General features: G+C 40.9%; 1 protein-coding gene across 2 annotated transcripts in view; it reads left to right on the forward strand.

The window, feature by feature from the left end:
• The window catches only part of plekhg5b (pleckstrin homology domain containing, family G (with RhoGef domain) member 5b), a 122,709-nt gene extending 111,213 nt beyond the window's left edge, over window positions 1-11,496 (forward strand). For both annotated transcript variants that reach the window (XM_072448834.1, XM_072448835.1), the window contains 11 exons: window positions 190-285; window positions 380-580; window positions 1,298-1,408; window positions 1,972-2,121; window positions 3,124-3,261; window positions 4,674-4,793; window positions 5,741-5,870; window positions 6,587-6,702; window positions 8,336-8,472; window positions 9,605-10,543; window positions 11,472-11,496. In XM_072448834.1, coding sequence (XP_072304935.1) covers window positions 190-285; window positions 380-580; window positions 1,298-1,408; window positions 1,972-2,121; window positions 3,124-3,261; window positions 4,674-4,793; window positions 5,741-5,870; window positions 6,587-6,702; window positions 8,336-8,472; window positions 9,605-10,543; window positions 11,472-11,481 — 2,148 coding nt within the window. In that variant the 3' untranslated portion in view covers window positions 11,482-11,496. The remainder of the gene's footprint in view (window positions 1-189; window positions 286-379; window positions 581-1,297; window positions 1,409-1,971; window positions 2,122-3,123; window positions 3,262-4,673; window positions 4,794-5,740; window positions 5,871-6,586; window positions 6,703-8,335; window positions 8,473-9,604; window positions 10,544-11,471) is intronic.
• Window positions 11,497-12,345: the final 849 nt, after the last annotated feature.

Here is a 12,345-nt window from a genome sequence, read left to right on the forward strand (position 1 = left end):
CTTCAGGTTAAGTGGGCCTCAGAGGAAGTGGGCCTCAGGTTAAGTGGGCCTCAGAGGAAGTGGGCCTCAGGTTAAGTGGGCCTCAGAGGAAGTGGGCCTCACCAGCCTTCATAACCTGGTCCACTCTGTGCTATAAATATTAGACCAGAGTTTGATTTATTACTAACACAGAGTTTGTTTTTGCTGCAGGCGTTGACGAGGCGACAGTTCCACCAGCAGGAGGCGATATGGGAGCTGCTGCACACCGAGGTCACCTACATCAAGAAGCTCCAAGTCATCACCGACGTGAGCCTTTAATACACCTGTGATACATCAGCAGCGCTGCGTTACCGTGGGAGACCGGAGTTCATACTAATGGATGACCCTGTGTCTGTTGCAGCTGTTCCTGAGCGGGCTCCTGAACCTGCAGGAGAGCGGGCTCCTGACAGAGGTGGAGCCCACAAAGCTCTTCAGCAACATCCAGGAGATCGTGCGTCTCCACAGCGCCCTCTGGAGCCAGGTCATGGTGCCGGTGCGGGACAGAGCCCGGCAGGACCGCGCTCCGCTGGACCCGACCGAGCTGCAGGAGGGATTCAGGACGGTGAGTGTGGGGGCCCGGTGAGCGTGGGGGGCCCGGTGAGCGTGGGGGGCCCGGTGAGCGTGGGGGCCTGGTGAGTGTGGGGGCCCGGTGAGTGTGGGGGCCCGGTGAGCGTGGGGGGCCCGGTGAGCGTGGGGGCCTGGTAAGTGTGGGGGGCCTGGTGAGTGTGGGGGCCCGGTGAGTGTGGGGGGCCCGGTGAGCGTGGGGGCCTGGTAAGTGTGGGGGGCCTGGTGAGTGTGGGGGCCCGGTGAGTGTGGGGGCCCGGTGAATGTGGGGGCCCGGTGAGTGTGGGGGCCCGGTGAGTGTGGGGGCCCGGTGAGCGTGGGGGGCCTGGTGAGTGTGGGGGGCCCGGTGAGTGTGGGGGCTCGGTGAGTGTGGGGGCCCGGTGAGCGTGGGGGCCCGGTGAGCGTGGGGGCCTGGTAATTGTGGGGGCCCGGTAATTGTGGGGGCCCGGTGAATGTGTGAGGCTCGGTGAGTGTGTGAGGCTCGATGAGCGTGGGGCCCGGTGAGCGTGGGGGCCGGTGAGTGTGGGGGCTCGGTGAGTGTGTGAGGCTCGGTGAACGTGGGGGCCGGTGAGTGTGGGGGCTCGGTGAGTGTGTGAGGCTCGGTGAGCGTGGGGGCTGGTGAGTGTGGGGGCCCGGTGAGTGTGTGTATATATAAAACGTATATTCTGGCTTGGTAAATACTGCTGTGTGACGTGAACCCGTGTGTGTGTTGCAGTTTGGCGCTCGGTTCCAGCCGTACATCCGGTACTGCATGGAGGAGGAGGCGTGTATGGAGTACATGCGCTCGCTGCTCCGGGACAACGAGCTCTTCAGGACATACGTCACGGTAAGAGGGCGTCATCTTAAAATGTTTATCATTTCACTTCCTGTTTGTGATTGATGACATCACACTAGGAAATTACCCAGCAAACACTGGGCCAAAACTCATCTGAATCAATTTATTTAATTTGACAAATAAAAATATAAGAGAGTAACTTTATTTTGTCGAATTAATGTTTAGAGAGTCAAAAAAAAGTTGTTTCTTTTGTGTAAATTCTGCATAAACTTTGACTGGAATGAGTGTCCCTGGTGTGATGTCACTTCCTGTCATTTTCTACTGATGTTTTCAACGCTTTCTCCACAAATACCTGCTTGATTGGTGTAAAACTATCATTTATATGTACAACAGGTATAAACACACCAAAAAAAGTCAAAATTAGAAAATCATAAAAACCTGCCGTGGGCCCTTTAAGTGTTGAAGTTTAAATCTTTGTAGTGACTGGTGGACATTCGGCTCATCATCAGCTGAACCTTTAGTAGTTTAAGGACATGTTCAAGGACATGTGCGCAGGGTAATCAGATGTCCACATGTGCCGTGCGGTGACGTGAGCTCTTCCCGTGTGTCCACAGTGGGCGGAGACTGACAAAGTGTGCAATCGCCTGAAGCTCGCCGACATGCTGGCCAAACCACACCAGAGGCTGACCAAGTACCCGCTCCTCCTCAAGAGCATCCTGAAGAAGACGGACGAGCCCGGCGCCCGCGACATCGTCAACAGCATGGTCAGAAATGTTCCGTTTTTATTTACTCACGGCAAGTAGAGACGTCGCCATGTCAAATGTTAGCGTCGCAATTATCGTGCGAAAAAACATCACGATTGAACGATTATTCGCGATTTTAGAGACCAAGCAACAGGAAAATCTTTAACTTTCTTTAATGTGTTCAAGTTTGTGAGCGGCTTTACCAAATTAAACTTCCTGAAAGACTAAATAAAGTTACCGTATTTTCTGGAGTATAAGTCGCACCAGCCAAACAATGCATGATAGAGAAGAAAAAAACATATAAGTCGCATTTTTGGGGGAAATGTATTAGAGTACAGATGAGAGAACATGGTGAATAGGTGTACGTATGCTAACGCTAACACCTTCAGCTACATGAGGCACAGACAGAACTGTGGTAAGTGTCTGGTATGTTAACGTAACATATGAACAGTTATTCAGATAACTATAGCATAAAGAACATGCTAACAAGTTTACCAAAGCATCAGTTTTACCCCAAATCACTAAATCCTTTGAATTCTTCTTCCTCTGTGTCACTTCTAAACAACTCCACAAACTCCAGAGGAAGAGGAAGTGCAGATTCTTCTTCTGCGTCGCTTAGAGCCTAGAGCGCCCTCTTGTGGTTGTCATGTGAAAACAATCAACATGTGAAATGCGGTCGCCAGGGTGAAAATATCTAATAAAATCACACATAAGTTGAAACTATGAAAAGAAGTGCAACTCATAGTCTTGAAAATACGGTAAAGTTCTTAGCATTTTGGTCTATTTTCGGGCTGTGTATTGAACAAAAAAATACCTAATTTTTCTTCTAAAATGGTCAGGATCATTATTCTTTGGTTCATACGATTATATTGCCACCTGAATAATCACAATCAATTGACAGAATAATCATGACAGGAAAACACATAAATCACTCCAACATAAGTCCTTTCCGTTACCGTTTTGAGCTCAGATTTGAACATTTTCCTGGTTTTACACTCGACTGAACCACATTTCCGTTGGCAGGTGGCCACGGTGGAGGGCTTCATCAACAGCGTCGACTCGCAGATGCGACAGCGGCAGGACCGACAGAAGCTGGCCGCCATCTCGTCGCGCGTCGACTCGTACGAAGCTGTAGAGGGCAGCAGCGAGGAGGTGGAGAAGGTGAGCCCCGCCCCGTCCGATACTGTCTCGCACTCGTCTTTTTTACAGAACATTTTGCCCTTTGTCCCCAGTTTGAACCGTTTTTGTCAAGTTTATAATAATTGTACTTCCTGGTTTGATATGAACAGCAAATAAGACACAGGTAGAGGTGATTCCACAGCTGTTACCATAGCAACCAGACTGTAAACAAGAGCCAAACTCCTCATAAATGACACAACAGTTATGGTTTTACAACAAGTAACACCTTAATTTTGTCGAACGACGGTTTAAACTGTCAGAAAAGTGTCAGTTAAGTGTAAACTGTATGTGTGTCGCACACTGATGACATCACAGAGGGATTCAGCTCGACTTCCTGTCATTTTTAATCTCTTACTTTTCTCCACAAAATGCCACTTAACGGAATTAAAACGATGAGAAATATTTACCACAGGTTCTACACCACAAAACTAAGACTTAATTAGAAAAACAGGAGAAACTTTGATGTGGACTTTAATTTGATTTCTGAGCTTTAGCGTCAGGTCGGTTTACTGAGATTGTAACAGCGGAAGATTTAAAATTTGCAGTAAAACTGACCTTTTCAACTGCTTTTTTCCTCATATTGATCAATGTTTTTCGACCCAAGCTGATGATTAGACCTGACTGAATCTCAACTTAAGTGTAATGAATTGCCTAACACTGGGAAATAAAGATTATAATCGATTGGAAACGTGAAATTACAATATTAATGGAGTGATGATGTGCAAAATCTGCTTTAATCGAGCTGGTTTTTCACACAAAGTTTTGTGTCTTTGTTTCCTGCGTGTTTGAGTTAATCCCGTTTTGTCCTACAACTGAGGCGCGAGTGCTCAGAAACCTTTTCACCTACCCCCTAGCCCCGCCCACATCTACCTACTTAGTTTTTACATGTTTTGAAAAATTAAGACTTCAAGTGACATGTGCGGAGTTCTAAAATGTTTTTGGGGTTTTTTTTCAATCACATTTTTTAGAATATAAACATAGAAAACACGACACAGAGAGCAAAATAAAACAAAGGCGTGGCATCCATTAAATAAGAAATAGCAAAAGTTACGGCGCAACAAAGTCATTCAAAAAAGTCAATTTTCAATAAATTCAAATGTCTTAAAATGTCACTTTAATAAAAAGGAAACCGTTCGCTGCTTGTTACGGTGAAACGTGACTATGAGGAGGCGGGGCTTATCAGACCTGTAGTTTTAAACAGGAAGTCAACTGTTTCTATTACTAAGCAGTTTTGGGTCAATATTCTGGTCTACAATGAACAAAATGTGAAAATACGATCCACTTATGTTATAGTTCATACAAAGTGCCTGGAAAAAGCATAATACGTCTCCTTTAACACAAAAACGCCTGTAAAACCAGTGTTTGGTCTGAGCTGTTGGACGTTCACGTTGCAGATCCTGAAAGAACACAACCGCTTCGACCTCATGGCCCCGATGAGAGGGACGTCTGCGGAGGAGACGAGGCAGCTGCACCAGGAGGGGGCGCTGCGCATGAAGGAGGGCAAGGACAGCCGGGTGAGTAAATGTGATCCTGGAGTTATCAGAAATGCAACTCAAAAGGGGGAAAACGAATGCGGGAAAGACAAAAGTGAAGCAGGAAATGTTGAAAATTTAAGTACTTTGTCTTCCAAATGCAACAGTTTCTCTAAAAATCCTCTCATTTTAACTGAGCAGATTTATTTTGTAAAAACACACCAAAAATCTGATCTTATTATTGATTATTCTGGTCTTTTTCAACTTTTATTTGTCAAATTTTGAAAAACTATGATAAATGTTTACCACAGGGGACTAAACCACAACAAAAATAAGTAATAATTAAAAAAAAAAAAACGAGAACCTGTTACATATAGAAAGTATAAGACCACGTGGCAACATAAAATTGTAATAATAGTAGTAATAATAATTTGTGCTGAAAATGACCTTTCATTGTCTGAAAAACTTACTACATCATTGTGATAAATAATAAATACAATAAATGCAATTAAAAAAAATACAATAAAAACAAAATAAATAAGATAAATAAATAAGACGAATAAATAAATAAATAAAATGAAATAAATTGAAATAAAATGAAATAACTGAAATAAAACAAAAACAAAATGACATGAATAAAAACATTTAAAAGAAAATTAGGGTAGTAGCCATGATAATTAACCATTCAAATCAAAATATATATTTTTAATGGGAAAAGCCCTTAAAATGTTGCATCATAGAAGCCAAAACTCATGAATAACAACATTTAGAAAGCAACGACTTAACGGACTTTAACAACTGCGCCTGGATTCACACCTATGTTATTTTTATATGTAAATGTCAAATGCGTTCTTTCGTCTCGTGACAGCACTAACTATGTGTGAGCCCTAAACGTCAGCTGCCTTCAACCATTAAGCCATAAACGGACTAAAGTGGATGACCTATTGTGCAGTAAAAGTTGTAAATGTGGTGTTTTATTCCCCGTTCAGATGGAGGTGTACTGCTTCCTCTTCACTGACCTGCTCCTCATCACCAAACCTGTGAAACGGGAGAAGGTGAAAGTCATCCGGCAGCCGCTGCTCGTTCACAACGTGGTGTGCAAAGAGCTCAAAGATCCCGGTGAGATTCACTCTTCAGAACAGAATACGATGTCTTTGAATGTGGAAAAAGTCCTCAAAACGATGCGTGTGACAGGAAGCTAAAAGGAATGATGTGAGCACGGAGGGAGATTAAGTTTAGTTTGAAAATGGTGAATTGGGCCCAAAAACGAAAGGATAATTGTTAACGTGTCACTTGCTTTTTCTTTTTTTCTATTTTTCTTTTTTTTTTTAAATCTTTTTCTATTTTTTTATTATTCATTTCATTTTATTCATTTTATTCATTTTATTTTAGTAAAAGTCACAAATATTTCTTATTTGTATTTACTTATACATTCACACTGCCAGTTAAAGTCAGATAACACCATAATTAAACAGAGGATAGTGAAATCAGATTACTCACATTTAGGGATGTCACAGTATTAATATTACAACACTGTACATTAAGTTTTAACTATTGCATTTGTGCCAAATCTAAGCCCTTAAAAGCATTAGATTGTAGAAAAAGTATTACAGTTCTCATATAATGCTCTTGCTTCTTGTGTTCACTTTTGTACCTTACATTTTTGTCCGAATATGTTGTTATTATATTTATTTAATGATTAAATTGATCAGAGCTCTAATGAGATTAAACATTTGAATTGTTCCGTGTTGTATGAAGTAAATGACATGAACTAACCCTGTACAACTGCATTATTCAAGTATTTGAACTCTTTATGTTTGTGTCGTTCTCTTCAGGCTCGTTTATCCTCATCTACCTCAACGAGTTCAAAAGTGCAGTGGCAGCTTATACTTTCCAAGCCAACAGCGCCACCCAGGGGAGGAGCTGGGTCGATGCAATCTGCAACGTCCAGGTACTACTACTAATACTACTATCACTAAAACTGTAGTTTGTGTCACTAATACTGTAGTTTGTGTCACTAATACTATAGTTTATGCAGTAGTTTGTAACACTAATACTACAGTTTATGCAGTAGTTTGTGTCACTTGTGTCACTAATACTACAGTTTATGCAGTAGTTTGTGTCACTAATACTACAGTTTATGCAGTAGTTTGTGTCACTAATACTACAGTTTATGCAGTAGTTTGTGTCACTAATACTACAGTTTATGCAGTAGTTTGTGTCACTAATACTACAGTTTATGCAGTAGTTTGTAACACTAATACTACAGTTTATGCAGTAGTTTGTGTCACTAATACTACAGTTTATGCAGTAGTTTGTAACACTAATACTACAGTTTATGCAGTAGTTTGTGTCACTAATACTACAGTTTATGCAGTAGTTTGTGTCACTAATACTACAGTTTATGCAGTAGTTTGTGTCACTAATACTACAGTTTATGCAGTAGTTTGTGTCACTAATACTACAGTTTACGCAGTAGTTTGTAACACTAATACTACAGTTTATGCAGTAGTTTGTAACACTAATACTACAGTTTATGCAGTAGTTTGTAACACTAATACTACAGTTTATGCAGTAGTTTGTGTCACTAATACTACAGTTTATGCAGTAGTTTGTGTCACTAATACTACAGTTTACGCAGTAGTTTGTAACACTAATACTACAGTTTATGCAGTAGTTTGTAACACTAATACTACAGTTTATGCAGTAGTTTGTAACACTAATACTACAGTTTATGCAGTAGTTTGTGTCACTAATACTACAGTTTATGCAGTAGTTTGTGTCACTAATACTACAGTTTATGCAGTAGTTTGTGTCACTAATACTACAGTTTATGCAGTAGTTTGTAACACTAATACTACAGTTTATGCAGTAGTTTGTAACACTAATACTACAGTTTATGCAGTAGTTTGTAACACTAATACTACAGTTTATGCAGTAGTTTGTGTCACTAATACTACAGTTTATGCAGTAGTTTGTGTCACTAATACTACAGTTTATGCAGTAGTTTGTGTCACTAATACTACAGTTTATGCAGTAGTTTGTAACACTAATACTACAGTTTATGCAGTAGTTTGTGTCACTAATACTACAGTTTATGCAGTAGTTTGTGTCACTAATACTACAGTTTATGCAGTAGTTTGTGTCACTAATACTACAGTTTATGCAGTAGTTTGTGTCACTAATACTACAGTTTATGCAGTAGTTTGTGTCACTAATACTACAGTTTATGCAGTAGTTTGTGTCACTAATACTACAGTTTACGCAGTAGTTTGTAACACTAATACTACAGTTTATGCAGTAGTTTGTGTCACTAACATGATTAATCTTAAAAACATTAGATGGAGGGACCAATGGGGCTTTCTAGGTTTTAGAACGATAAATTCAAATATTCAAAAATATGTTCTTGTAATTTTGTGTTTTTTCATCTCATTATCTTTATTCTTAATACGTTTTCCATCGTTTTTATATATTGATATTAACAGATACAAAATTATTTTTGACGCATAGTTTGAACTGAAATTACTCGTTTACTGCAGCGTTTGTTGCGGCGCTTTGACTCATCGTGTCTGTGTTTTTTCCAGAACCAGTTGCAGCGGCTCCGGAGCGAGGAGGTGGTCCGACAGCAGAAGTGTGTGAAGACCACCACAGAGGAGGAGGAGGAGGAGAGCAGCAACTCCACTGCCAGCTCGCCCAGCCTCAGGCACAAACAGAGCTCCAGGTAACGCACACGACACACGACATACTCACCGTTTAGGACAGAAACCCAGCTTTAGTTTCAATGTCATGAACAAATGAAATTAATTAAAAAATATTATTAATAATAATAATAATAATAATAATAATGGACCTAATTTATTTTTTTAATGAACTAAATCTAAAAAAAAAAATTAAATGTGCTGAATCTAGAAAAAATTAAAAAAAACTGATTAAATCTAAAGAAAGAAAAATGTACTAAATCTAAAAAAAAGAAGAAGAAACAAATGGACTAAATCTAAAAAAAAAAAAAAGGGAAGAAAATAGACTAAATCTAAAAAAGAAATAAAAAAATGGACTAAATCAAGAAAAAAAATAATGTACTAAATCAAAAGAAAAATGGACTAATCAAAACATTTTACATTATATTTCCTTTTAGTCCACAAAAAGATTCGTTTGGTCTGTAGGTTTTTAAATATAATGTCGCACAGACTTATTTTCTTAGATTTCGAGTTGCCACGGTTTATTGACTAATCGTGTCCTGCCGGCTATGAAACATAACTGTAGTTGTATTTGAATAATTATGATTGTTATCTGGACAATACAGACTCTAAAACAAGACCGCAACATTATTAAATCAAAATGTCTAAAAATTAATACGAAATTTAAAATGTTCTTCAATGACTTGGTTATTATTAAAAGTTTTCTTTCTAGAAGCTTTTGATCACAATATTTCAACCTTTTTTAGTTGATAATGTTCAAAAAGTAAAAGTAGAAACAAATATAATAAAAACAATAAGAAGAGGAAAAATAAATAATAATAAAAAATAATAATAATTATAATTGCATTTTTATTACAAAAACAGGAACATTGTTAAATCATAATTCAAATAAAACAAATAAAATAAAAATAATAAGACAAAATAAAACAATAAACCTAATAATAATAATAATAATAATAATAATGATAATAATGATAATACTTATAGTTGCCTTCCTACTTAATGGCCTGAAATCGGCTCTAATAAACTGAATTCAAACTACGAGCTTGCTTTTATTCATCTGCAATCACATTTCGACCCTCGTCTCTTGCTCCGCTGCAGTAAAACCTGAAATGTGTGACTTTAAGTTCAACTAAATCTGTGTCCTTCTTTCAGCCAATCAGACGGCTCTACCGAGACGCTGTCGGTCATAGACGTGGACGAGCCCCGCCTCCCGAGTTTAACCTTTTCTGACGCGACCGAAGACGACGCGCACGACCCGAGCGTCCACTCGCACCGCTCGTTGCCCACGAGTCTGCAGAGGGTCCTGTCCACCATCTACTCTGAGCCGGACCAGGAGGCGGAGCTAGAGGACAAGCTGGACCCGCAGTGCCGCTCGCTCTCCATGGACAGCGCCTACGGGACGCTCTCGCCGGAATCGCTCCTGAGAGAGTTACAACCCCGACCAGAGCAGAGCGAAGGGGAAGAGACCGAAGAGGAAGAGGCGGAGCGAGGGGGCGAGGACGTGGGGGACAAGGACGTGGGCGAGGACGACGAGGACGATGCCGCCTCGCTGGGATCGCAGTTGTCCGTCGTCCAGTCGTCGAGAGCGTGCCGAAGACCCGCCCCGAGTCGCCACCATTGCCTGCAAAGACTGTCCACGCTGTCCCGCTCCGAGGACAACCTGCTCCAGAGGGTCCACAGCGACCCGAGCGTCTCCGACCCGAGCGCGGCGGGCGAGGGCGAGCTGGACCGGGCGTCGGACCGGGCGCACAGTCGCAGCATGTCGGCGCTCGGCCACGGCGTCGCCGAGCCGGTCCCGGATAAACCCCTCTACCGGCCCGACGACGGCTCGGGCGAGGGCGCGGCCTCAAAGAAGCTTTGCGCCACCGTGAGGCGGGCGGAGGCCAGGCGAGGGCGGGGTGCAACGGGGGCCGGGCCGGCCGGGGACGCAGCGGCGGCGGTCTCTGCTGGTGGAGAGCGGAAGTGCGAGTCGCCGGGGGAAGTGTCGTTGAAGAGGAAGAAGTGTCCGGTCCAGCAGCACAAGAAGCTCACTCTGGCTCAGCTCTATCGGATCCGCACGTCCATGGTCCTGAACTCCACGCTCACCGCATCGTGAGTATTTATTACTGTATTTACAGTATTTACAAGTATTTACAAGTATTTACAAGTATTTACAAGTATTTACAGTTTAAACGTGGGAAACAATCTCAAAGTACAGTTACATGGCTAAAAATGAACTCAATTCAATTATACTTAAAACACGATTTTATAATCATTTTAAATCACTCTTTTGTAAAAACATTTTACAGTAACTGAAGTATTTGTAATTAGTTGATTTCCATCCCCACTTTAGATATATTAAATGTAGATACTAATGCAGAAATACATTCTTATTCTGAGGCAAAACCTATTAATTCAGGTTTTAGATTTTAGAACATTTTATTGAAAGTAAAAGTAGAAATTGTTTTTTTTATAGTTCGGTTGCATGATAAAGATTATAAGACCACCATATATTATTGTATAAAATATATTTCAGAATTGTATTGATGTTCCAGGTAAAAAAAAAAAAAGGCAACAAAGAATTAAACAAACTGATATACATTTCCCAACCTCGAAAGTTTATTTAAATATGTAGCAAACATTGTAAAAATTGGATAATAATTTATGATATTTGAGCTCAAATACATTTATTTTTCTAAACTTGCACTTGTAGAATGTTTTTTTTCCATATTTGTTATTCTTTATTTTTGTTGTTCTTTATTATAGTTAGGTTGCATGATAAAGATTATTAGACCACCATATATTATTGTATAAAACATTACAATATTTCAGAATTATATTGACTCTATTGAAGCCCAAGCTAAAAAAAAAGAAAAGTTTATTTTAAAAAATGTAACAAACATTGTAAGAATTGGATTAGAACGTATGATATTTGAGCCTAAAAACCTTTCTTTTGGATCCATCTCGCACTTGTAGAAGCTTTTCTTCTCCACGTTTGTTCCTGAAGACATTTTTGACTCGTGTCTTCCTGCTTTTCCAGGGAAGTTTAACCTCTTCATGGCCGCGGATGGACTGAAACGTCTCGACAAAAACCGCACTCTCTCTCGCTCTGGTTTTTTTTTTCCACGGACTCTGCATTTTCAACTACCTTTTATTTCGCCGTTGGAACGAGGAAGAGAGAGGCGGGCGAGACACCAACTGCTTGCACTTTGAAGTAGCATTTTGGAACTGGGACTCTTAAGGCGGACTGGGAACACTGAGGTGGGAATTAAAGGCTAAAGAACTGGCTCCACCTTTAAAAAAAATGAGAAAAACGATATATGTTGAATCTGCGTTCAAACCAGTGCCTCGTGTTTGTCCCGCTCCCGATTTGCTCGAAAGGAATAATTGCACACTTTGTTTTGAACTTTAGAGTCGCAAAATGTTTGTTTGTGAATGAATGGATGACATGTCGACTGAACCAAAAAAACAAATAAAACTCCTGTGAAAATAGCGGCCAAAGATGGGAAAAAATGCCAAATCAAGAAGCGACTCATGTTTCCTCGTTTCCTCGCGGCGAGAACTTCTGCCGCCGGCGTCGTTTTGGGTTTCGCCGGTTAACATTTCAAAGGTTCTTTTGTTTATTTTTTCTCTGCACTACACGTTTGTATTACGCGCTCGCTCTTGATTGGTCGGCGAGGGAAATTGTGAAAAATGGCGGCGCGCGTGACCTAAAAATGACTTGAATTCAGAAGATGTGCTTGAATCTCGCGGTTGTGTCGAGCGTTGGTGGATTTAAATGCAAAATTCTCCTTTCAAAATTCAAATGTTCGCACAATTTCCCGTCGGTTGCGTTCACGTGACGACGCGATATCCGTAGATCCTTTTAGTTTGGAACGAGGTCGAAGGAAAGGTTCACGTTCACATGAAACAAA

The sequence above is a fragment of the Eucyclogobius newberryi genome, unplaced genomic scaffold (genome assembly GCF_026437365.1).
Source record: "Eucyclogobius newberryi isolate DKJ021-1_F unplaced genomic scaffold, fEucNew1.0.hap1 SCAF_17, whole genome shotgun sequence".
NCBI classification, from domain to species: domain Eukaryota; kingdom Metazoa; phylum Chordata; class Actinopteri; order Gobiiformes; family Gobiidae; genus Eucyclogobius; species Eucyclogobius newberryi.